This window comes from Manis pentadactyla, chromosome 11 (assembly GCF_030020395.1).
Source record: "Manis pentadactyla isolate mManPen7 chromosome 11, mManPen7.hap1, whole genome shotgun sequence".
Classification (NCBI taxonomy): domain Eukaryota; kingdom Metazoa; phylum Chordata; class Mammalia; order Pholidota; family Manidae; genus Manis; species Manis pentadactyla.
Window position 1 is genome coordinate 1,394,127 of NC_080029.1, and position 24,438 is coordinate 1,418,564.

Consider the following 24,438-nt stretch of genomic DNA (forward strand, 5'->3'; position numbering starts at 1 on the left):
ATAACGGATGTTCCTCTGAGGGCGTGGTGCTGGAGAAGCACAAATAGCTCCTTCCTCTGACCCCCAGGCTTCACATTCCCCATGTCTCCGTGGATGAGCTCCCTGCCGTTCCTGCGACCCCAACTCCTCCACTGTTTCCCCCCATATTTCTCGCTCCAGGACCGAAAAAGCATCGCCCCGGCCTGGACTGCAAGCCTCACCGTGGGCCTCTTGGACGCGCTCCTCCTGAACCCCAGCCCTAGCCTCCTTTCCTTAACGCTGGCGGGTCTGGGGACACAGAATCAGCGTCCGTGGGGCGCACACGGGTAGCGCCTGGTTCGCCAGGGGCACAGGGGCGGGTCCCGTCCGCTGCCTGCTCTCCACCCCGCGCGCGCACCGGGCTCCATTCCCCGGCGTGGCCCCCCAGCACCCCCTCCGCCCTGCGCCCCCAGCCCGCCGGGCGCTGTCTAAGGTGCTGACCTCAGGCGCCGCCCGCGCTCGGCCGCTGCGCAGGCGTCCCGGGCGTGGCGCGCAGGACCCGCGGCGCCGCCACTGCGCAGCCGCCCGCGCGGCCCGGGATTCACGGCGGCGCAGGGCCCGCGGCCCGCACCCTCCTGCCGCCGCCGTCCCGGCGCGCCGGCCTGGCCATGGCGCTCAGCAATTTCCTCCTCGCGCAGTGCGCCTGCTACTCCCTGGCCTTTCTGCTCGGCTTCGCGGTGGTGGTGCCGCTGTCCGAGCACGGCCGCGACTTCCGCGGCCGCTGCCTGCTCTTCACCGAGGGCATGTGGCTGAGCGCCAACCTGACGGTGCGGGGCCGCGAGCGCTTCACGGTGCAGGAGTGGGGCCCGCCGGCCGCCTGCCGCTCCGGCCTGCTCGCCGGCCTCCTCTCGCTGCTGCTCGCCGCCGCGCACGCCTGGCGCGCGCTCCTCCTCCTCTGCAGGGGGCGCGAGGGGTAAGTGGGGCCCCCCGCCGGAGCCGGCGCCCCTTCCGCGCTCCCGGGGCCGCCCCCCGCGAGGGGCGCGTGAGTTCCCTCCTGTCCCCGGGCGTCCCGAGGCCCGCGCCTCGGCTCCAGCTGCCCCTTTCTGCGCGCACAGCCCGGGCGTCACGAGGGTCTCCCGTCCTGCGTCCGAGGCCGGCGCTTCCCTCCCCAGGTGCGCGTCGCCTCCCGCTTCCGGCACTCGCCACCCCCGCCGCCAGGGTGCAAGTGGCGCGCGGTCATCCCACGCAGACCTGGGCCCTCCCTGGCCGGCCCAACCGGGCCCTCACCGTCGGGACAACCCTCGGCGCTCTCGCCGCGCCCCCCGGTGGATGCGGGAGGGTCCAAACCCGGCAGGAGGCTGACAAGGCGTCGGTGACGGCTGAGAAGGGGGACGGGAGCCCCTTGAGGCCTCCCGCCAGCGCCCAGACCTCGGCTGTGGGGTGCGAGAGAAGGAGCGGGGCCCCGAGTGGCGGCCCTGCTTTGCCCTCACAGGTCCCCCTTCCTCCTGGCTTCCACCCCATCACCTTTCCCTGCCTGGCCCTGTTCTGGGGGAGCCGGATGTGGTTCACCTGTGCTGGGAGGGAGGCCTCAGCCCGGAGCACTCCTTGAGCCTGCACCCCGCGGGACCCTCTGTGGACAGCCCCTGCCCCTGCCTGGACCTGTGCCCAGATCAGCCCAGGGCCCTTGCAGAGGTTCCGGGAGGCCACTCCCGCCAGCGGCCTGCCTCCCATCCCGAAGGGAGGTCCTGGCCTTCTCCCAAACCCCACCCCACCCCACCCCACCCTCGCCCCCATCCGGCAGTTGTTGGCAGTTTTGAATGGCATTTCACTTTCTGGGAGGTGGGAGATAGGCGAGGGCCCTGAGGGTGTGAGTGGGCAGCAGGGGCACCCGCGAGCCCTCAGCTTGGCCTTGTCATGGAAGGAGGGGCAGGTTGACCAGGACAGGGGCAGCCAGGGCTGGGACACCTGGAGGAGGGGTGAGATCCCAGAAGCTGCTCCTCTGTAAGGACAGTAGCCGTGGGATTCGGGGCCCGCCCCCACTTGGGGTGACCTCATCCAGGGCTCTTTAGGTTACTGGCGCTTGCAGAGATCCTGCTTCCAAATAAGATCACATTCACAGGTCCCAGCGAGAAGACTTGGACTTACGTTGTTGGGGGACACAATTTGGAGTCTGTAGGAAGCCGTGTATCAGCCTGGGGAGGCCTCCAGGTGCTGGTGGGCCCAGGCCAGTCCCAGGGTGGAGTCCTGCCCTGTGCGGGTCTCTGAGCCTCCTTCCCTCAAGCCCGCGACGGCTCGTGTCCTGAGGAGATATTTAAGATGTGATCTGTACCCACACTGCCAGCCTGGGTGTTACCAGTGTCCCTGGGCAGGTCGGGAGACAGGGTCTGAGGTGTGGGGCTGGGCTGCTCACCAGGTGGGGCAGGTGAGGTGCGGGGCTGGGCTGCTCACCAGGTGGGGCAGGTGAGGTCTGGGGCTGGGCTGCTCACCAGGTGGGGCAGGTGAGGTCTCTTCAGTCTGGGAAGCAGAGAGCGGTGAGCACAGGCCACGTGGAGGCCGTGGCTTGGCCATCAGCTCACGCTTGTCCCTATGGGACAAGCAGCCTCAGTGCATCCAGAGTTCAGATGGTGAAGACGCGCAGCTGCGCTGTAGGTGAGGCCCAGCCATGTGACTCAGTGATGGGAGAGTTCAGAGCCGGGAGAACTGGACCCGCCGCTGCCCACTGCACAGGGCCGAGGCCGCCCTCGGGAAGGCTGCCGCAGCTTTTCTGTCGGTTACTTACGGACCCGTCGGCTCTGTGAAAGTGCCCTCACCATCGCATTTCCAAGATGGGACACTGAGGCCTGGGGCATTATGTGCCTTCTCACGCTCCTCCGTTGCGCTTGTCTGCCCAGGACGGAGGGAGCTTGTGTTCCTGGGGATGTGGCCTGGCTGGAGGAACATTTTGGGGCTTCTGTCCCTTTGTGTCAGTTCTAGGGGCTCACATGTCCTAACACCAGGACGTCTGTCTAGGGTTTGATAGGGGAAGCTGGTGGGGGGGTGGCAGCCCCCTCTTCTCCAGCGACATGTTACCTAATGACCTCCTCGCCCAACAGGAATTCTTGGCCAAGGCCATGTGCTTGTTCAGCACACCCCCCCACCGCCCCCCGCCTCAGCCACTGCACGATGCACTTGGCAGCCAGCCAGCTGTGCTGACATCTGTTGGAAGTGCCCACTCTTCATCTTAGCTCTGGTTGGAGGCCTAGGTCACAGCCTCATGGGTATCCGGGTGTGGCTGTCCATCTGAGGGGCCCTGGGCTGGATGAACCCAAGGCAGGCACACTCCTTATTTGTCTTTGTATGCTCAGGGCTGAGCACAGGGCATGGTGCACAGGAGCCACTGAATGAGTGTTTATTGAATGAATGACAGAAAGATGCCTACCTCCTGAGGTTTGCTGCTTCATAGCTGCTCGCCTGGCCCCGAAGTCTTTCACAATCTGGCCAAGGGGTTAATCCTGCAGACTGGCTGTGTCAGCAAGTTCTGGACCCTCCCCTGACCCCCCCGAAAGGCTGGTTCTGCCGTATCCAGCCACAGGCAGGGCAGCCGTCCTAGAGAAGCCAATTCCAGCTCATCTGTTGGTCAAGCCACATAGACCAGGCCAGTGCTGGGTGAGTAAGGGGACTCCAGACAGCCAGGAGGCTGGGAAGAGCAGGGGTGTGAGCTCCTGTGACAGACGAAGGCTCGCAGGCCGTGAGTGGCCACTGGACACCGCACCCTCAGAGGCACCACTGCCCGTGTCAGACCCATGCTTTTGGAGGAACCCGCTGCTTAGAGTCAGTGTGCACACTGAACCCCTAGGAGGCCAGCGTCAGAGACCACCCAGGACCCTCACTGTCTTGCCAATGGGTTTCAGCCCCCGGAAAGTCCACTATGGATTCAGTGTGACCAAAGAAAATGACAGTAGAACGTTCTTGGGCTGAAAGGGTTATACCCAACTTTATTTCCACGGTGGCAGGTCAATCACTGAAATGCCGTTCACTCAGAGTGAGTCTGCATGCCCCAAGCTGGTCTCTGCCTCTGGACCTCTCTGCACAGCCGTCCTCTGGGCCTCTGTCCTTGGCGCTGCCACCACTCCAGCCTCTGCTCTCCTGCAGCCTGGCAGCCCTGTCACCGTGTTGCCCAGAGTACTGGGCGGAGCTCTTTATATAGAGTCCACAGCCATGTAGTGCCCCCAGGTGTGCAGTGAGCTAGCCGACCAGGGCCAGGTGAGAATCCTGGCTGCAGGAACTCTCATTTTATCCACACTCACCAAGACCTACCCTTTGCTCTGGGTGAGGGGCCCATGCTGGGTCTTGTGCTCAGTGGTCAGGTATGTCTGTGATGCCCATTTCTTCCCATGCAGGTGTGGCCCTGGGCAAAGTGGGGGCCTGACCGCTCAAGAGTGGAAAGGGCCGAGGAGCCGGGCAGCCTTTGGCACAGGGGGGACATCCTGGCTGCTGACTGCGGGCATGGGCGAGTGCGTCAGGACAGCTGAGGCGCTCGGCTCAGGGCGGATGGGGGAGCTGAGGGAGGACCGCAGGCCTGGGGCGGCTCTGCCCACATGGGAGCCCTGGGAGCGTCCAGGTGGCAGCGGTCTGTGATCAATGGCTGGGGAGCGCTGGGTTAAAACAAGCCATCTGCCTGCCCACACATGTCCCTCAGCCTGCAAATTGCTCCCGGGGCTTCCTGGGATAGCATCGCCATGGCGACGGCACGTCCGGGATGGGCACCCTGAGAGGCGGGAGAAGGCCCGAGGTGACCGTTTGTGTGCGGGCAGCTGTGCTGCCATCCTGACTGTGTGCTGGCCCGCCCTTGGGGAGGGAGTGGAGAGGGGGGCATTATGAGCTTTGGGGGGCCAGGCCCAAGTGAGGCTCTGCACACACGCAGCTTTTGTAAAATCTCTAGAGCCCAGCAGGTTCCATGGAACCCGAGCAGAAATGGTCGAGAGGAGAGGAGGCTGTCAGTTGCCTGTGACCCCTGACAGCTGGCACGTGTCCCCATCTCATGGGGTGGGGACTGGGGGGAGAAGCCCAAATCGCGCCCATTTCACTGAGGCAGGGCTGGAGTGCCTGGGGCATCCTGCTCCCCAAGGCTGTGTCGTAGGGGCCCTAGACGTGGGGAGGGCTGGCTGTGTCTCAGGCCGTGTGTCGGGCTCCCCGAGGGTGCCTTGGCCACACACGGAGTGACGAGCCCTCCCACGCCTCTGGAATTTGGTACAGCATGTGGGGATGCCCCCCAAGACAGGGCGCAGGATCTGACGGGTGGTTGGGCTGGCGGCGTGCCCTCTGCACCCTGCCGTCCCTCCTCCCAGGAGGCCCGCAGGGGCAGCAGCTATCACGTCTGCATGCTGGGCAGGGCGTTTGGGGGACAGCAAAGGGCCGCTGGTGGGCGGGGAACCAGCTTCCCGGCGAGCTGAGCTTGGGTGCCAAGGGCGGGCTGCTGCTTTGCCCTGCCTGTGGAGATTTGTCCCTAGCCCCCTGGGACCACCACGTGCTCCTTGGCTGGAGCGGAGTGACCATCCAAGACGGACCTCAGCGGAGTGACCATCCAAGACAGCCTCTGATTTCCTTGGGGCACCAGCTCCCAGGAAGGAGGGCTCCAGGGGGTCCCCACGCCCCCACAGGGGCACAGCTGGCCCCTGGCCACAGTCTCGAGGCATCTGGGTCCTGACCCTGCTTCCCAAGCCCCCATCTCCTGTGGCGACATGGCCCTGGCCCCGTGCATGGCGCTCTGGGCTGCCCAGATCAGGGCTCTGAGCGGCAAGCCTCTCCCAGCCTGCGTGGTGGTCAGGTCTGTCCTGGGGAGGCCCGCACACTCCTGAGCCCCCGGCCGCTGTTGCTGGGGGTCCTTCCCCACGCAAGCCCCCTCAGTGACTCAGCTGGGGTTCTTACCACCCCATCTACGGAAGGGGAGATGGAGCCCAGAGAGGGGGATCTGCTGAAGGTCACACAGCTCGCAAAGGGGCAGCCAGGGTGTGACCCCGGGTCTGCCTGGGGACAGCCTTGGAGGTGGGGTAGGCTGTGATGTACCCCTCTTCGTTGCTGTAGGCCCCGACCCCTAATCCATAGCGCTGGGGCCAGGTGGATTTTGCACCCCAGAGCTGCGTCTGTCAGGGGCCCGTGTGGAAACAGGTGGCTCAGCCCCGGAGGCATGAAGAAGGCGGCTGGCAGAGACTCCAGCGTGGGCCGGGTGTGCAGCCCTTTGATGGCCGGTCACCAGCCCCGGTGGGAGGGACTGGAGGGGGACGCTTATGTGGAAGAGGCTGCCTGGGGAGGGTGGTGACCTTCGGTAGAGGGACAAGGCCAGCCTGGGGCAGCCTCTGGGGGGGATCCCCGAGTGGCCACCCCTGTCCCCGGCCCCTGCCCTGAGAGTCCCCGTTGTCAGAACTCAGCCAGGAGCGGGGTCACTGCTGGGGTCTCATCTGGTCAGCCTCCTGGGCAGGGCAGGGGAGGTGGTCTGAAGAGCACGGGGAAAATGACAGCCCATGGGTGGCCCGATTTTGGGGGCACAGAGCCCATCCCACAGGCAAAGCCCTGAGAGCCAAGCAGAGGGTGGCTTCCTCAGCCCTGGGCTGGGAAGGAGCCACGGGTGGCCATGAGCTCTGGGGAGCTTCTGCAGCCAGGCTGGCTAGGAGTGTGGGGTTGTGGTGTGGGTGTGCTGGTGCGCAGACCGCCCGGTGCAGGCGTGAGCATGCGTGTGGACGTGCAGGCTGCCCCGCTGTCCCTCCTTTTTGGTGATTTCTTGGAGCACTGCTGTGGCCTTGCCCCTCCTTTGGGGCTGTGTTTGAGGGGGTATTGAGGTCCCCAGCCCTGGGGTCACACCAGGAGGACAGGCCCCAGGGGACCTTTCCCCAGAGATGCAGCTGGTCCAGCTGCCAAGTGCTCTGAGTTGGGTACAGTGCCCTTGGCTTGCTGTCTGCTCACCGGCTGGGGTGCATGATGTTTTTATTTCTCTGTCCCCAGGGCCCAGCACAGGGTGGGGTGGGAGGTGGATGCGTGGGAAGGACCAGCCTGGTGGAGGCGAGGCTGAAAGGACAGGGCATCGCCTCCGCCTGGCCTGGGCCACCGCCATCGAGCCTGTGATATCTTCTCGGCCGAGGTCCCCGCTGAGACCTTGTGGTGGCTGATCGTTCCCCTTGGAGCTGATGTGCCGACGGGATGGCTCTGACGTGCGCATCAGCAGAGGTGGGCCCGGGCCGCGGGCCGCTGGAGGGGGGTCCCCCGAGAGGACAGCCTCGTCTCTCCTTTCTGCCGCGGCCTCAGCGTGAGCTGGGCCTGGCTGACCTGAGGGAGGGGTTCAAAGGTGGAGGGGTGGGCAGGGGTCTGGGGAGGTGGGAGGGTGCTCTGACCGTGAGCCCCCTGTGCTGCTGGAGAGCAAATGCTGGTGCCCTGTAGAAGCACCCCAGGAGGGTCATGCCCGTGTGCGCCCTGCGGAGGCCCTTGACTCATGGGGCGGTGAGGCCCACCCTGGGCGAGCTCTGCCCTCAGGGCCCTGCCCTCCGGTTCCCCATGCCCCCACCCTGGCACAGCTCGGCCTTCTCAGTTTCACTGGGGAAGTCAGAGTAGGGCCATACAGAAAGCCCCTCGTGAAGGTCCAGGCCGGCTGTGGTGCTGACGGTGTGGGTAAGTGGCCTTGGCCGACGGCCGCATGGGCGAGCAGCCCTGACAGGGTGTCTTCCTTCTCAGCACGTCGCTGCTTCTGATGCTCGGGTTCAGATCTTGGGCCTGCCTCCTCTCAAGGCGGTGCCGACAGTGGTTCCCGATCTGGCTGGGGTGGGCAGCCTGGGCCAGCACGTGGGGCCTGCAGTGAGGGGCAGCAGGAGGGAAGACGCCCCTCGTGGCCCCGCTCGGCCCCCTCGGCCCCTCCCGGCCCAGACCCTGGCTGGAAACCTCCGTGCTGCTGCCCACCTGCTGGGGGCGCTGTGGGGACCCTGGGTGGCGACCCTCCCTCACTGTGCCTTTCCTGTCCTTGGTTGCAGGTCCTTCCTCTACGCGTTCCTGAACCTCCTGGTCAGTGCCCTTGTGGTCTTCCTCGTCTTCATTGCCAGCACAATTGTGAGCGTGGGCTTCACCATGTGGTGTGACGCTGTCACCGAGAAGGGCACAGTGCCCCACAGGTGCGTGCAGGCCCTGCCCACCCCCCCGATGCTCCCAGACGCCATCTGCCCACGTGCATCCCGTTCTGCACCCCCAGCAGCTCACCTGGCCAGCTTCCTCCCTTGGGCCTGTCTCCTCGATGTCCTCATTCAAGGAGCCACAGCTCCCCGCAGAGTGGGGCCCCTTGGACCTGGGTGCGGATCCAGGGTGGAGGCAGAGGCCCAGGTCAGAGATCCCAGCTGCCCCAGGACTGCCGGCACTGGCTGGATGACGGCCCCTCAGGGCGGGCTCCACGTTCTGGAGGGCCCTGCAGATCCCACCCTGCACTGCTGTGGGGGGTGGGGTGGGGCTCGGGGATGGGGCCTTTGGGGCCAGGACAGCTGCCCTGGGCCCTCAGTGCGGGGCCGTGTCCAGCTTGGGGTCAGCCCGGGGTGGAGCCTGGTGGCTGCCTGACCTGAGTGGGGCTGCTCAGGGCCCAGGCCTGAGGGGCCCCATCCAGTGTCCTAGGCGAGGACCCTGGAAAGGCAGGGACCTTGGTTCACCTCTGCCAGAGGCTCCAGATTCTTTCTTTAAACAAAATCAGCCCCGGAATCACGGTGTGTAAAATGGGTGAAAGCGCTGAAGTGGGGGCACCTCGCCTGCTCACCCGCTGGGGTCCTGGGCACCTCTGTGGCTGTCCAGGCCCAGAGCAGAGGAGAGCTGGAGCACCCTGGGTGGGCAGCCCCTCTGTGGCTGGCGGGTCTTGCCCAGGCTAAGCTGAACTCCGCCAGCTGGGCCCCGTGGCCTCCTACTTGTCACCCTCCGAGAGCCCTCTGAGTGTAGGCCGGCCCCTGGGCATGGCCTTGGGCTTCTCCAGCAAGATGCCCAAGGTTTCTTCACCCTCACCAACACCATTTCCAGCCCTCACACCCGCCCCAGCACTCCCCCGGGCGTGCGGGGCCTCTGGGCTGCCTTCTGTCTTCCATCCGTGTGTCCTGGCCTCTCACAGTGCTGCAGGCCCCTGGCTCCTGGGCCTCCTCCACTCCAGCCTGGAGGCCAGGCTGGGCCCAGCCTGCCCACTGGTGCACAGTTTGTGTAAGTCACATAGGGCTTGTGGTTCACCCAGCTGGCCCCCGCTGGAGAGCCGGTGAGGGGTGGGCAGGCTGCCCCTGCAGATGCCCCCGTGGCATGTGAGTAGAGCCATTGCGTGGTTGGGTCTGGGGACGGAGGGGTGAGAAGCCCCAGCCCCACACTCGCTGCTTCTGAAGCCCCTGACCCTGCAGTGCTGTGGGGCCAGAGGCCCAGGGACACTCACCAGGAGAGCCGAGACTGGCCCTGGTGGATCTGCTGTCACAGCTAGGTTGGGGTGGGGTCTTCAGGTTCCCTGTTCCACAGAGGAGGCATTGAGGCCCTCCATTTGCCCCACTTTTGGGGCAGCCCCCTTGCCATTTAGGGGTCATGCTTGGCTGCTGCTTGTGTTCGGTGGCCCTGCAGTCACCTTCCACCCCTTGCTTCTTTAGCTGCAAAGAGCTCCAGGACATCGACTTGGAGCTGAACGTGGACAGCTCTGCCTTCTATGATCAGTTTGTGATCGCCCAGGTAGGCGGGGCTGCTGGGGGGCGGGCTTCAGGTTGCAAGGGAGGCCACCTTGTTGGGGAGGGGGCCATTGCACAGCCCACCCCTCACCCCTGATCCTGTGGAGGAAACAGATTAGTTAAGGATGGTGCCAGGCAGAGCAGCCACAGTTGAGTGAGTACTACCCTGGGGGAGCAGTCGGAAGGCTTCCTGGCGGGGGAGCGTGGAAGGGCTGGGTCTTGGAGACTGGGATTTTGCAGGTGGACATGGAGAGGGTAGGGCGTGAGGTGTCCTAGGAGCTGAGCCAACTGCAGGAGGAGGGGCCCTGGGGAGTGAGCAGGTGGCCCTGGTGGTGCTGGGCACGACACAGCATCAGATCGGGGGCTGCGTGGCTGTGTAAGGATTGGATTCTGGTGGCCCCAAGTGGCCCCCTCAGATAAATGCTGCTGGGCTCTCAGTTATCCCCCAGGCAGGACGTCTGAGGAAGGGTGTGAGGGCATCTGACCTGCCAGCCTGGAGGAACCCCCAGCAACGACACTGTTGCAGGGTGCTGCGTGGGGCTTCTGTCCCTGAGCCAGCCGGTCAGCGTCCAGGGCGCTTCCAGACCCCAGACTGGCCTTTCAAGACCTGCCGTGGCGAGGAGTCCTCTGGGGGGATGATCCTGGGGGCGCTGAAGGTTCTTTGCTGAGATGAGCTGAAATTGCCAGACACCCTAACCAGACGTAGTGGGATGTCACGAATCTGCCAGTCACTTTAAGGAAGGTGCGAGCTGGGTCCCTGAGGAGTGAGAGCCGGTTGAAGTCTTAGGCCTGTGCCTGATCGGTCCTTTCTCCTCCTACCATGCGGAAATCGCAGGTGCAGGTCACTTTGCCCCAGCTATGGAGGAGTCCCCTTAGGAACAAGCTCCCCTTGGAGCTGCCAGGGCCACTGCCCTCCCTGGACCGGCCCAGCTGGGAGCGAGGGTGGGCGCAGTTTCCAAACGCGTTCGCTCAGGTCCCTTTGGCTAGGAAGGGAGTGAGAAAGTGCGCTGTCCCTGCCCCTTTCCTCTCCTGGGGGCAGCAGGGCACCGAGCGCTGGACCTGGGTCTGGTCGGCCCCTGACCCTCCCCCTGCCCCTGCAGTTCGGCCTCTGGGCCTCGTGGCTGGCCTGGCTGGCCATCACCATCCTGGCTTTCCTGAAAGTCTACCACAACTACCGCCAGGAGGACCTGCTCGAAAGCCTGACCCACGAGAAGGAGCTGCTGCTGGCCAGGCCTGGCCCCCGCGCCGCCTCCCGGGAGGAGAAGAGCGCCGTCATCTAGGCGCAGCTCGGGCCCCGCGCGCCCCCTCCTTCCCCAGGGGCACAGGGCCTGTCTTGGGGGAGTGTCTGGGGGCCCCGCTCAGGCCCCACGCCTTGCATGTCCCCCCTCGGCCCGTGTAAAGGGAGTGATCCTGCTCACGCAAGCGCCCCTATCCCACCGTGAGCGTGGCAGCTGGCTGGGCTGCCCTGGCCTCCAGGCTTCAAGCAGGGGCAGCATGCCTGGCCGGGTGAGCCAGGCCCAGGGGTGTCCAGCCTCTTGGTCCCCTCGGGCCGTCAGGCTGCTGCGGTCCGTGCCTCTGCTGGACCCTCAGGTGTGATTCCATGACAGCAGCCTGTGTACCCAGTGTGGCCTAACTAGCCCACAACGGCCACACATCACTGTTGTCACTGTTGTCACAAGAACCCAAAACCTGGGGCCAAGGGGCTGAGTGTGGGAAGGAGTTTATACGTGTTCCCCAACTTCTGGCCCCTGCGGCGGCCCCAGGGCTAAGTCCTCCTCTGTTTCCGCTCTGTGGCCCTGTGTGGCCAGGCTTCGTGTTGGCCTGGAGTCGGGTGGGGGTTGTGGGTGTCCTGGGAAGTGGCGCGGCTTGGGACTGGGAGCCTGAGCTGTGGCCTCCTCCGTTCTCTGTCACAGGCGTTGCCTGGGGAGCCCTGTGTGGCCTGGCCTGTGAGGACCCTGGGCCCCAGCATGAGTCTCAGTGCCTGGGGGCTGGGCCTGTGCTGTTGGGGGAGGTGTGGACATGGGTCAGGGGCACTACCGCGTAGGGAGGGAGGGATGGGGCCAGATGTTACCACAGGTGTCTGTGCGTGTATTAGTGCACACGTGGTAGGAGCCTGCCCTCGGGAGTGTACACAGGGAGCGGTGGGCTGAGACCCAGTGGGTGAGGACACGCCCCGACCCCCAGGGGGCTGCCTCCCCGTCTGACGGGGCCCACGGCACTAGCTCTAGGGGCATGGCCCACGTACACAGCAGCAGGTGGAGAGTGTGGAGCCTGGACCCTGGAGCTCAGTGACCCCACTCCTCTCAGGGTTCCCTGGCTTCCAATTCTGCCTCTGTCCAGGGGTGGGGTCCCCGAATTGTAAGAGCACACCCCACCACTCTCCCCTCTCCCCCAGGGGTTCAATAAGCAATCCTGGTTTCCTGGGCCGGCCCTCATGTCAAGAGTTCACCCCTGCTGCTGCTCTCCCCACTCAAGGCAGAGAGCCCCCGACTCCCCACATCTGTGGCTGGTTTGGTCTCCCAGATGGTGGGGCGTGGGGCCTCCAGAGGCCATGGATCCGGCCTGGGTGGAGGTGCCTGTAGAAGTGGACAGCCTGGGCAGGGAAGCCAGGCTGGCAGGTCGCTTGTAAGGATGCACCTGTCCAGGGGCGGTGGGATCCAGGAGGGCACGGCTTCTCCCACCTCAGAGGCGCTCTGGCCTCAGGCCCCAGCTGAGGGTTCTGGGCAGAATAGCAGGTCCCTGGGGGAGGTGTTTGGACAGACCCTGCGGCTCCCAAGCAGGTCGGGTGTTGCTGCAGCCCTGAATGCCAGCCCGAGTCCACCAGCCTTGGGGACCATTTCCAGCCCTGAGAACCTGTCGGCCCCTAGCAGCCACCAGGCCCTGCAGGGGAGAAGGGGCAGGGCGTGGGCTTCTGGAGTCTTAGGGCCACCTTGGGTTTGGGCCTGCCCTTGGCAGCTGCCCCTCATCGATTACATGGAGCTGGTCTGGGCACTTGGCCAGGCTGACAGAGACCTGCGTCCGCTTACCTACAGGTGTCACCTGCAGAGTCCGGTGGTCGCTGGCAGGCCTGACTCAGGCACCCAGCACCCCAGGCCTCCATGTCATGTCTTGGGGGCTTCCAGGGAAAGAGCAGCCGGCCCGGGAGGGCTTCTGAGGCGGGAGCTGTGTGCCCTTGCTGTGGGCTAGGAGGACCCCCGGAGCCGGCCAGGGAGGCAGGCGGGCAGGCCGTGCCACGGGGGCTCCCGAGCTGGGAGCGGCCTGGACAGGACTGGCTTCTCCGTGCCTCCCTCCCCCAGCCACTGTGTGATCGCAGGCGTCTCTGTTCCATTCCACTGGCTAAGCTGGAAAGTTGTCTTAAATGTATCTATTACTCAAAGTCAAAATAAAAACAGAAGTACCTGAGCTTCTAGTGTGGATCAGGAGGGACCTGTTCCCGCCCTTTCTTCCTCTTAAGCTGACCTTGATTTCATTGCTTTGTCTGATTTTAAGACCGGAAACCTGCCTTCTGTGCTCCTGTAGCTCTAGAACCTTGAAGGGAGTCGGGAGCCGGTGGGGGCCGGGCTCCACCGCTTCACGTCATGGCTTCCCCGGGTTGGAGGACAGGCCTCGCGCCCGGGTCTCTCGGGGTCATGGTGCACACGTGAGCAGTGGGGCCGTGCCTGCGGGCCCTCTCGAGCCAAGCGGGCTTGGTGGTGGGCAGTTGGTGGATCCTGTGGGCCTGGACGTGCGGCCTGGCCTCTCCGAGCCTCGACTTCCCCGTCTGGAATATGGGGCCGTGACCTGCCTGTCCTCTTCCTGAGGGGAGGGGCGAGATGAGGCAGGGTCCTGGGAGCTGGGCCGGTGCCGGGAGGGGTTATGCTGTGATGCTGGGGGATCCCTAAGGGCTGGGCCTGGGCCCCCACTCTAGTCCCCTCTAGACCACTGTCCTAGAGCCAGGCCCCTCTCCACTGGGCTCCCCAAGTTCTGAAGCTGGAAGGGACCCTGGAGCCCACTGCCCTGGCCCCTGAGGCCCGAGGGGAATTTTCCCCAGTGCCCCCACCTCTGCATTAGCCCACGAAGTGAATTCCGTAGTGAATCAGCCCCATTTCCGTCCATTGGGTAAAACTCCCCAGACCGAAGAGGTTCAGTGCGTTTTAATAGGAAATCAGTCTCCCCGCCTCTGGTGGGTGGGGGCTTAGCGGTTAGCCCCCCAAGGGGCAGCCCGTGGACACTCATCTGAAGGTTGTCTCAGGGGCATGGTTTCTCCCTGGCCGTCCCTCCTGGAGTCTGGCCATGGGCCTCCCTGCTCTATGCGGGGTCTGGAGGGGCCCCTGGAGTTTGTCACTGTGCGGGTCCCCTTGGCCGTGCCCCGTGGGGGATGGCACGGCAGTGCATGCAGTCTGGGTATTCACAGGCCCCCAGCTGTGCAGCGTGCCTCGGACCTGCGCACAGATGGCTGTGTTCTGAGAATGGTGGGCATCTGGGCAGAGCTGCCCTGCCTCTGGGCTCTTTGCTGTCCCCCTTCTGCTCCACACCCTGAGGCAGGATGGCTGGGGGCGCTGGGCAGGACATGCTTCCCCCAGGCCTTGGGCCCAGTGCAGAGGTCAGACCTGGGCTCAGGCTGACGGCCTAACACCGCCAGCAAGGTCGGGGTGTGGGGCCCTAGCCCGGGTGTGGCTTTGGGAGGGGCCTGCAGGGGGGCGTGACCTGGCAGCCAGATCAGCTCTCCCAGTGGGCCTTCCGGGTCCTGGCGGCTCAGGCCCTAAGCAAAGGCCAGTTGCCCCTCCCCGCGGGGTCCCCCAGACTCAGGGCAGGGTGACCCCTTCTATAGGGGCTACACTGTGCCACATCCAGGCCAGGCCCAAGGGCATCGAGTTCCCACTGGGACGAGGGAGGGGTCTAAAGAGCTGGTGGGTCCCCAGTTTTCAGTACTGGATCCTTTTTCTAATGAAGCCTCACAGAGGACCCCAGTATGTGAACAGGGGGGGCCCCTGATCAGAGTGGGGACTTGAGTCTCCAGGGTTCGGGCCTCGAGCCACCCTGGGGCTCTGTGCCCGCAATGCTGCCTGCTGGGGCCGCCGGGATGGAGGTGAGTCCCGCGCAGTCAGAGCTGTGGGAGGCCGTGCCAGCAGGTGAGGGCTGCGTCCCGCAAGCACAGGATGAGCCCCAGCAGGCGGGCCTGGAGGTCCTCGAGGGCCAGCGCCACCGGCTTGGCCCGGCCGTAGTACAGGCCGAGCACCAGTGCCAGCAGGACGCACACGGACAGCCGCAGGAGCAGGGAGCCGCCGCAGAGGTGTGGCCCCGGTGCTGGGGGCGGTGGGGGGCATGGTGAGCCCCGGGCCAGCAGGCCTGAGCCCCCAGTGAGCGCCCTGGGGGGGCTCCCTCCTCCCTGCGGGGCTGCAGGGGAGGCTGCAGGGAGAGCAGCGCAGCCTCCATCGCCTGTCCTGTCCCGGGCCCCGACGGTGCCACCTGGGCTCTGCCCACCACGGGGCTCTGGGTGGCCCGCCTGCAGCGCCCTCCCTGGGGGAGGAGGAAGCAGGGCAGACGGTGCCTGGAGGGGGTCCCTAGGTTGCATCTGGAGGACACCTGTGCATCAGGGGCCCCCGTGTGGGAAGCTGCCCTGCAGTACAGGGGCACCGCTGGAGCAGCGGGCGGATGGGGGACTGAGGGCGGCCTGGGTGCAGCGTGGTGGGGGTCCAGGGCCCCCGAGGGAAGGGGGCCCAGGGCTCAGAACTTACCCTTGGTGGTGGTGGTGGGGGGCTCCCTGCAGGCGGCGTCTGGGGAGGAGACCAGTGAGCTCAGGCAGTGAGGACTCCCCGCCGGAGGGGCCCTGAAGCCTCTGCCTGCTAGGCACCCCCGGCGCCTCTCAGCCCGCCCCTGCCCACCCGAAGGACCCTGAGTCAGGGCTGTGCCAGGTACAGCCACCGGCTCTGCGGACTGCAGGCCCAGGCCACATGCCCGGACTCCAGGGCTCCTCTGCGGCCGTGCAGCTTCAGGTTCAGGCGGCCAGCGTGCGGGGGCCCAGAGCACCGGGCACTGCTCTCGGAGTCTGGGGGTGCGTGTGGCATGGTGGCCCTGCAGTCAGCCCCCGGAAGGAGGCTGCAGGGGTCCTGGGGGCCAGTGGGCTGGTGCCCGGGGAGGGGCAGACAGGACCCCCCACCTTCCACCCAGCCCACACAGCTCCCTGGGGCCCCTAGACCACCCCCCACCACCCTGGCCCTGGCCAGGACCTCCCACAGGGCCTCTGTGGCTGAACCCTGGGAGAGAGAAGCAGCAGGGAGCCGGGCCCGGAGGCAGGCGCTGGCTGTCCCGAGAGGAGCGGAGCCTGGGCCGGACAGAAGTGACCGGCCACAGGGAGACACGGGCCCGTGCTGGGGCAGGGGTCACCCAACACGACAGGACTCGGGGAGGGCCTTCCTAGGGACCTGCGATGCCCCCTCCGTTCCCACCCCGCGTCCTGGCCTCTGGGTGGGCCCTCTGCTTAGCGTGACTTGCTTCTATACAACAGAAAGTGGCAAAGGGGAAGCGTTTCTGCAGCTGAGATGAAAATCCCCAGTCAGTTGACTTTGAGCCCATCAAGAGGGAGATTATCTTGGTGGGCCCGACCTGATCAGGCGAGCTCCTTTAGAGGGTCTGGCGGTCAGAGAGAGCGTCCGCCCTGGCCATGCGGGTGCAGCTGCCTTAAGTGCTACAGCTGCAAGGGAATGAATCCTGAAATGGCCCTGTGAGCTTGGGGAGGGGCCCCGGGCCTGAGCTGGTACCAGCCCCAGCCGCCACCTCGATCGCAGCCTTGTGAGACCCTGCGTAGAGGACCATCTGCACTGCGCCCGGACCCCTGGCCCATGGCATCACCGAGATAATAAGCATAGCTGTTTGACGCTAAGTTTGGGGTAAGTTGTTACTCAGCGTAGCTAGCTGACATGGGGTCATGTCCCGTGGGAAAGGCCAGAGCAGGAGTGAGGTGGGCCGTGGGGGTGAGGGTATGGGAGGAGCTGGGGGCAGCGAGCAGCTCAAGAAGTGGCTGGTTCCCCCTGGCCTTTCCTCAAGGGCAGTAATGACCAGGGCAGCTCTGGTTCTATTTCTTCTTGCTCTTTTCTTGACTGTTTCTGTCCAGACCAACCCTGCGGCCCAGATTTTGTTGGGGTCACACCTGGAAGATGGGATGCATGGCTGTGGTTCCCCCAGACGGCCCTCCCAGATGTGCTGGGATACAGCATCCCTCTGTGCTCTCCCCACCCCACCCCTGCCTGGGCCGGCTCCCTGTACTCCCCTCTTACAATGGACGGCCACCTCCAGCGGCTCTCGGAACCGCACGTGCCTCGAGGTCCTCTGTGGCTCGGCCCCAAGGCCGTGGTGTTGCAGCCCACTCCGCCTCAAGATGGAGGGGGGGCACTTCTTGTCACCCTCCTGTTGTGGGGGGAAGCGGGGAGTGAGCCCCTTCTGCCCAGCCCTTCCCCTTGGAGGCTGGAGACGGGCAGCCCCCACCAGGATCCCTGCTGCCTCCTGGGTTTATGCAGAGGGACCCCCTGCGGGAGCCTGCCCTTGGCCCCCAGCCACAGCCTGGTGGCGGACTCCCCAGGGCTGCCCCTGAGTGGGAGGACTGGCCCCATTTGTGGTGCCACGACCTGGTCAATGCCTGCGTGGGCCCGTGCCTTCTGCTTTGGCTGTGCCCCCGACCAGTCCCAGTGGGTCTGTGGTAACCTCTACATCTCGGTAGTAATGACAGTGAGAGGTTTGTCTGCATCGGAGCCGCACACACAGCCCCCCGCCGGGTCCTGGACGCTCTGGCTGGCGGCTCTCCGTGCGTGGGCTCCAGGTGGGAGGTGGGCCCTGAGCCGCCATCGGGGTCTGAGGCCGGCGCACTGCTCTGATGGACCGTTCTGGTCCTCCCATCCCCACCCCTCCCCCCTGGGCCGCCAGGGCGACCTGGCAGAGCCACGTTCAGACTGTCTTTGTGCTGCTCTGGAGCCCTCCCTGGCTCCCACTTCCTCCGCCTCTGCCCCCCTCCACCCGCCCTCCACCTGCCCCATGCACTTCCCCCATGTTGTGCCCGGACCCTCACCCCTGCCCGTGCATCTTTTGTTATGCTTGCCTCCCGTGGGGGCCTCCCTCCTCTGTGCCAGGCCATGCCTTTAAAGTGCCGCTCACCCCGGCCCCCCAACCTGGAGATTTCCCCTCCTGGGGTTCCTGGGGCGGAGGGCATTCCCCCTCCTCTGCCCCCTCCCGCGGAAGCCCAGCTTGCAGAGCCCGTGTGCCGCCCTGCGTGGGGACGGGGCCCTGCCTTACCCTCTGCGCCCTGGGTGTCATAGGGCCCGGAGGAGGCTCCTCATTCTCTCTGGTCTCATCTGTCTCTGGCCGGGAGTCAGGGCTCAAGGCTGTCACTGCAGTCCGCATTTACTGGAACATGGTCCTGAGATAAGCAGATGCATTACTTACCAGACGTGCAAAGCTGTAGGAATGAAGTGAAAGGAGGCGGCTTTCTCCCCAGGATGCTGGACTGGTTCTGCCTCCCAGGGCCCCGGCACAGCGGCCGGGGCTTCCCCCGGGTGCTCCCAGCACAGAGGACCCTGCTCGGGCTTCCCCTGCTGCCAGTCTCCCTAGGTGTCCACTTTAATGGCTGCACAATATTCCACCGGGCTGATGTCCGAGAAACTTTACAACCACCCTCCGTTACCGGTCATCAGAGGTTTGCGTTTATTCTCGGCACCTGCCGTATTTCCAGGTCGGGGAGAAGGCGGCAAGAAATGTCTCTGCTCCGTCCTTTCACAGGGGAGGCCCCAGGTCGGGAACGGTGGGGTCCAGAGCTGGCGCTGTCAGGGGCTGGGACGGGCTTCCCCAGGGCGACCCCCGCCACAGTGGGGCTGGAGGTGGGGGGGCCGCCCCCTGCCGCCCCCACTCTGCCGGTCCCTCTGTCACTTGGTCCCTCCCTCTCACATCCTCTCTCTCTCCAGTTCAAAGTGCTCATTACTCGGTGGAAGGTGGCACCTCCCGCTCCATCTGGGAGCCTTTGACTGCAGAGGCCCAGGGCTCTGCCCTTCTCACCGTCGCCCGCAGTGGGAATTTGCTTCCGCATCCTTGTCTTTGGAGACCAACCCCCAGGCCTGCCCCAGGTGCAGACCCTACTGCACAGATGAAGCCAGGCGCTGAGCATCAGTCCAGGGGCTCTGGGAGGGGGTGATGGGTCCCCCCACATCATGCACTAGGGGAAATTGAGGCCAGAGACAGCAGGGGCTCCTGGCAGCAGAGAGGTAATGCTGGGGGCCTTGCTCAGGCCCTTGCTACTCCCTGCCCCTGGATAATGGGAGAGGCTGGGGGTGGCATGGGGGCCACCTGCCCTCTTTATGCCCAGCCCCAGGCCCTTCCAGGGCTCCCTGGTCTGGGGTCCTTGGAGAACATTCCTGCCCTTCTGCTTGGGTAAATGTTTGCATTTCATGAGGCATGTCCCTGGCTTCTGTCCACTCTCCAGGAACTGCCCCCCAGGGTTAAGGACAGGGCTGAGAGTGAGAGGCCTGCAGCGTCTCCAGCCCAGCACCTCCAGGGCCACCCTGAAAGGGGCGGGGCTGCCTGTGGGGTGAGCAGGGGAGGCCTGCAGGGAGAGGTGGCCCGGCACTCTTCCAGCGGGGAGGTAAGAGGCTGGGTCCCTTGGTAGGCATCAATAGCTCTGGCACGCAGAGCGCCCTGTTAATGGCGTCTGTGTGGACGCTGCCTGGGCCGGTTCAGTTATTTCCAAAGGGAGCAGTTTTTTCCTGTCACAGAGTCTGGGCTTTATTGCTAATAGGGTCATGGAAGAAGCCGGCCAGCCCAGGGAGGGGGTGGGCGGCCTGCTTGTCTTAGGGACTGGCTCTCGCAGAGGGTGGCGCTGGGGCCCAGCGGCGGCCTGAGGGCTGGGGCTCAGTCCCAGGGGCCACAGCAGCCTTCCTGGTCAGCAGCACCAGTTCAGATGAGGAAACAGGCCTGCGGAGGCTTGGGACTGGCTGAGCCGGGGGACCTGCGGGGCCGGGACCTCGGCGGTCACTGCCGTCAGCCCCCAGCTGCTGAGCTGTCCCGGGCCAGGGCCCTGCCCTGGTGGGGGGTGTGGACAACAGTGTGTGTGTGTGTGTGTGTGTGTGTATGTGTGTGTGTGTATGTGTGTATGTGTGTGTGTGTATGCGTGTGTGTGTATGTGCGTGTGTGTGTGTGTATGTGTGTGTGTGTGCATGTGCGTGTGTGCATGTGTGTATGTGTGTGTGTGTATGTGTGTGCGTATGTGTGTGTATGTGCGTGTGCGTATGTGTGTGTGTGTGTATGTGTGTGTGTGTGTGTGTATGTGCGTGTGTGTGCACGTGTGTGTGTGCATGTGTGTATGTGTGTGTGTGTGTGTGTGTGTGTGTGTGCGTGCGCTGTATGGACGTGTTCCTGGCAGTGAGCACAGCTCGGTGCTCGGTGCAGGAGTCCCCCTCATGCACCCCTTGTGGCCTGTGCCACCCTGGGAAAGTCTCTTGACTCTGAGCCTCGGTCTACTCAGGTGGAAATGGGAATAATAATGGCAGCTTGCTCTGTGGGGTCTCATGAGGGTTTGCGAGGGCACGAGTGCCAAGGGGTCCTCCACGAGCTGGGGACCGTGCCTGGCTCACTGACGGCCACTGTTAGCATTCCTTAGGGACGGGGTGTGGCGTGCTCAGGCGTGGACAGCGAGCACCTCTTACGGGTGGTCCCTTCTCTGGCCCTGTGCTTCAGCCTGTGCCGTGTCTGCTCTGGGTGGCCTCCCCACCCCACATCCCAGCCCGGCCTGGACAGCCTGCTCAGCGGGCAGCTTCTCCTGAAGTGGCATTTTCCCTGAGAGGAGGCCTTGGCTCTGTCCGGTGGCTCAGTGACCCCTGTCAAGCAGAGTGACTGCCCTGGGCCTCAGTTTACCCCCAGTAACCAGGAGGAGGGCGTGGCTCTGGTGCTCTCAGCAGGTGAAGGCTGCCCTCGCCGCCCAGGAGGCCGCCCACCCTTGGGCTGGGTGGCCAAGGGCAGGGCCCCGTTTGGTGGTGGGGAGGCCTTGGGGCCTCTGGCAGGGACGGCGTGTAACAGGAGTGCTCTGAGGCCGGCTCGTGACAGATGGGTGATAAAGGGTGGAAAATAGCTCGGGCCTGGGGCCTGCAGAGTGTCACCGCAGCGCTGCACCCTGACCTGGGGAGGGCACGCATGCTAGGGCTGGGCTCCTCCATGCACCACCTCTACCTGCTGTCAGAGAGAGGGGCACCGTGCTTCCCTGGGCAGGCAGACTGAGGCCTGCTAGGGCTCGGGGCCTGGGTTGTGACTGGGTGTGCAGGTCACCGGCCTCCGAGCTCCCAGCATGTCCCCTGAGCTGGTCAGAGGTGGCCTCAGGTGTTCCCCAGAACTCTTGCTCTGAGGGAATGCCAAGCAGAGACCTCAGGCTCCTGTCCCCTTTCCAGGAGCAGAGGTGTGTCCAAGGCCATGCATCCCTAAGTCCCCTGATAGACTGTCTGCGGGGCTTGGCTGAGGGCCTCCTCCTTCCCAGCCTTGGCTTGCAGCCTCTGGGAGGTGACCACATGGCCTCGACAGGGCCCTGCGGCCTCACCAAGGCTGAGTCTCTCCAGCCCAGCCCCACCTTGGTCAGGGATGACCCTGACTCTGGGGCCTGGCCACCTGTCCTGCCATCTGCCTCAGCCGCATTGCCCTGTGAGGCCGCTCGCTGGGCCTTCCCCCTCCTCCCCTTTGTGCATGCCCATGTCCATCCCCCACCTGCTGGCATGTCTCTGTCCTCACCGAAGGTGCCTCTCAGACCCCAGCACAGCACAGCCCTGCGTGGGGGAGGCTGGCCCTTCCTCAGCTCTGACCCTGTGGCTGGCAGTTGGCTCAGCACCGTGCCTGTTCCCTGTCACCCCTTGAACCCTGCACTGTCTGCTCACCCACAGGACCTTGGGGCTCAGGGGACCAGGACTTGCTAAGTCCTGCAGCCCTCAGGAGACAGAGGGTCTTGCCCCCGCCCAGCAGGTCCTGGAGCGTGAGAAGGTAGGGCCACGGTCCAGGCTTCTTGCTACACACACACTCACGCCACACGCACACTCACGCACTGAGTGCCCACCTGGGCTCCTGCAGGTGCTGCCCGCTGGTGAGCTTGCCCACTTGGCCGGCTGCAATCCGCCAGCGATCAGAGCCTCAAGCAGAGTGAGACCAGAGCTGCCGGCTCACAGGCCAGCAGGGAGGTTTCCATTACAGCTGCAGGGCAGTGGCCTGCCACTTCTTTGCCTTTTGTCCAGGCTGGCCCTGGTGGAGGCTGTCAGCACGGAGCTTGGTGGCCCTGGCTGGTTTTTGACCCCCTCTCCCCTGAGCAGCTTATCTTCATTAAGTGGGGCTAAGGCCACAAGTCACATGCTTGTCCCGGCTGGAAAAGGGGACAGGAGGCCATGGTGCCTCCAGGCCAGCCTCCCCCGAGTGTGGACAGGGGCCTCAGGGAAGGGGTATCTGCTCCCAGCCCAGCACTCCCAGCTGGGGACTGGCTGGAAGCTCCCCAGATAGCATGTGTTTCTGAATTGAGCAAGACGACCCCTGGGGGCCCTGCTGATGACCATGTGTTCACAGGGCTCGCCAGAGCTGGAGGGCAGGGAGCAGGGGCCGGCCTGGCGGCCCTGAGGCCTGCTCTCACCCTGAGAGGGCCCGCATGCCTCTGGGGTGTTTAGGACACGCAGTGACAACAGGACTGAGTGATGGCTATGTCTGCTGGTGCAGGGGGACAGCCTCCCAGCCCAGCGGACAGGGCAGGTGGACCCCGATCCAGACCCTGGCCACAGCTGGACCCAGGTGGGTCTCTTGCACTGAGTCGGCGTCTCCCGTGTTGAATGGGGCTTGTCTGCCAAGCACCCTGCACACTGACGCTGGGGATGAGGAGCCCACCCTCCTGCTGTGCCTGCCCCAGAATGGTGCATCCTGGGCTGGAGGGGGGACCCGGCATCACTGTGAGCCTCCTGGTTAAGTCAGCCCAGAAAGGGCCAGCCCTCTGGGGCTCCCCAAAACCCTGGCCTGGGCTCAAGGGACCCGAGGAACAAGCTATTCCCTGCTGGCTCGGCTGCGCTCACCAGGGCTCTGACAGCGTTTGGAGAAGGCTTGCTGGTGTCCATGCCTGACCCTGCTGCCCTGGCCTCTGCCCCTGCAAATGACAAGAATGCTGGCTCCTGGTGGCTTCTAAAGGGACCATGCTTAGCTCATCACTGGGCGAAGTTCTGAGAGACCTGTGCTCCAGCCTCCAGGGTGGGTCTGGCCACGTCCCCCTCTCCTCAGCAGGTGGCCAGGCCTTGGGCAGGAGTGTGAATGAAGGGCTGGCCAGGGCCCCTGGATCAGGCCTGACCGCTGGGGAAGGGCTCAGAGCACCGGAGGCTTGGGATGTTGCCGAGTGTACCTGCCATCCCCAGAGAGACATGGGCTTCTGGGGTCAGCCCAGTGCCCAATTCAGCCCATGTCCCAGGCGAACAGGATGGATGGCCCCCAGCCGTTGTCCAGGGCCTCACAGTCACCCTGTCACCCTACCCTCTGCCTCGCTGCCCCACGGTGTCCACCTGGGGCAGGCTCTCTGGCTGCATCATTGCTGGGAATCTCTCCACTCTGGCAACTTCATTCCCAAATGCGAGGGTCCACCCGTTCCCCTGAGCTGGGATCTCACCTGCTCCTTCCTGGGTCCAAGTGAGGGACAGTGACAGCCAGGCTCTGTGGCGTCCCCCAGTGGGAACTGTCCAGCACTGTCCCGGGCAGGTTTTGGCTGGCAGGGCCCTCCTGCCCCTGGAGAGGCAGGGTCTGGGCTGCACAGGTGGACGAGGCTGTGTCTGCCCGGCTTCCTACGCTCTGATCTGGAGGGACTGCCCGCCGCCTGCAGGCCCAATCTGTGGCCAGCCTGTGTCCCCGCCCCAGGCCCCTTTTCCGGGTTGCAGAGCTCAGCCAGCTGGCAAGGGTTGAGCTATAATTACCTCTCCCCTTTGGCAGAAATAGCAGCGACCCCGAGGACAGGCTGCTGGCCCCGGAGCAGGAAAGGAGGTGACTGTTTCCCAGGCCCTGAGAACAGAGGCCAGGCCTGCAGACCAGGCAAGTGGGCAGTGCCCTCTTCCCGTCTTCCAGGCCCACACGGTGCTCCTAAGCCAGCTACCAGCTACATAGCTGTGCAGCTCTTAGAAAACCCCTGATTGGAACCAGAGGCTGTGTGGGGTGGGGAGGCAGAGGGTGGGGTGACATGGGGGCTGGGTGGGGTGTGGGCTGTCGGAGGGTGTGTCCAGCCCCTGACTGGCCCTGCCTCAAAGTGGTGCTCCGAGGTGGAGAGGGGCTGTGCTGCATCCCCCAACTGTGTGCCTCTACCGTGAGTCCTGCCTTGGGGTCCCAGGAGGAAACTGAAGGCGCGGACCCCACACTGACGATCTGGGGCACACTGGCTGAGCGCCATTGCCCCAGCAGGTGGGGGCAGTGTCTAGGTCAGAGGGGCAGCTGGGGTGACTGGGCCAGCATTTCCCAGGGTCTGTCCTGGCTTGGGGGCTGAGAGTGTTCGCTGCCCTGTTTGGCAGGTGCCCCACATTTGTAGATGAGGAAAGTACAGCTCAGAGAGGGGAGGCGGCTTGCCTGGAGTCACACAGCCAGGAGGTGGGGGCCTGACCCAGCCTCAGTGCCCCCCAGCACCAATGGAGTCAGGTCTGCAAGAGGCTGGTGTGGGCGGCTGCAGGCATGGGGCCACATCCCCAGTGGAGGGGCCCGTGAGGAGGTGTGGAGAGACCCCTGCCCCATGCCTCTGTCAGGAGTGGGGAGATGCTCCTTATGCCCCAGCACGCCCAGGGTGTGCAGGGCTGCACGG

General features: G+C 65.0%; 2 protein-coding genes across 4 annotated transcripts; one reads left to right on the forward strand and one right to left on the reverse strand.

The window, feature by feature from the left end:
* Nucleotides 1–508: 508 nt before the first annotated feature.
* TMEM179 (transmembrane protein 179) lies at nucleotides 509–13,049 on the forward strand. Its single transcript, XM_036882232.2, has 4 exons — nucleotides 509–931; nucleotides 7,953–8,090; nucleotides 9,570–9,648; nucleotides 10,745–13,049. The coding sequence occupies exons 1-4, from the start codon at nucleotides 627–629 to the stop codon at nucleotides 10,922–10,924; spliced, it is 702 nt and encodes a 233-aa protein (XP_036738127.1). The 5' UTR covers nucleotides 509–626; the 3' UTR covers nucleotides 10,925–13,049.
* A 166-nt stretch (nucleotides 13,050–13,215) lies between these two features.
* C11H14orf180 (chromosome 11 C14orf180 homolog) lies at nucleotides 13,216–23,800 on the reverse strand. 3 transcript variants are annotated; one of them, XM_057488084.1, is made up of 5 exons: nucleotides 23,269–23,800; nucleotides 17,910–18,033; nucleotides 16,901–17,030; nucleotides 15,362–15,400; nucleotides 13,216–13,439 (listed from the first exon to the last, which is right to left on the reverse strand). In XM_057488084.1, exons 2-5 carry the CDS (start codon nucleotides 18,015–18,017, stop codon nucleotides 13,216–13,218), a joined length of 501 nt encoding a protein of 166 aa, XP_057344067.1. In that variant the 5' UTR covers nucleotides 18,018–18,033; nucleotides 23,269–23,800. The 3 variants fall into 3 exon arrangements, with proteins under 3 accessions (XP_057344067.1, XP_036738128.2, XP_036738131.2); XM_036882233.2 differs by lacking the exon at nucleotides 13,216–13,439 and adding an exon at nucleotides 13,761–14,930 and having other exon boundaries at nucleotides 23,269–23,790; XM_036882236.2 differs by lacking the exons at nucleotides 13,216–13,439; nucleotides 15,362–15,400 and adding an exon at nucleotides 15,426–15,672.
* Nucleotides 23,801–24,438: the final 638 nt, after the last annotated feature.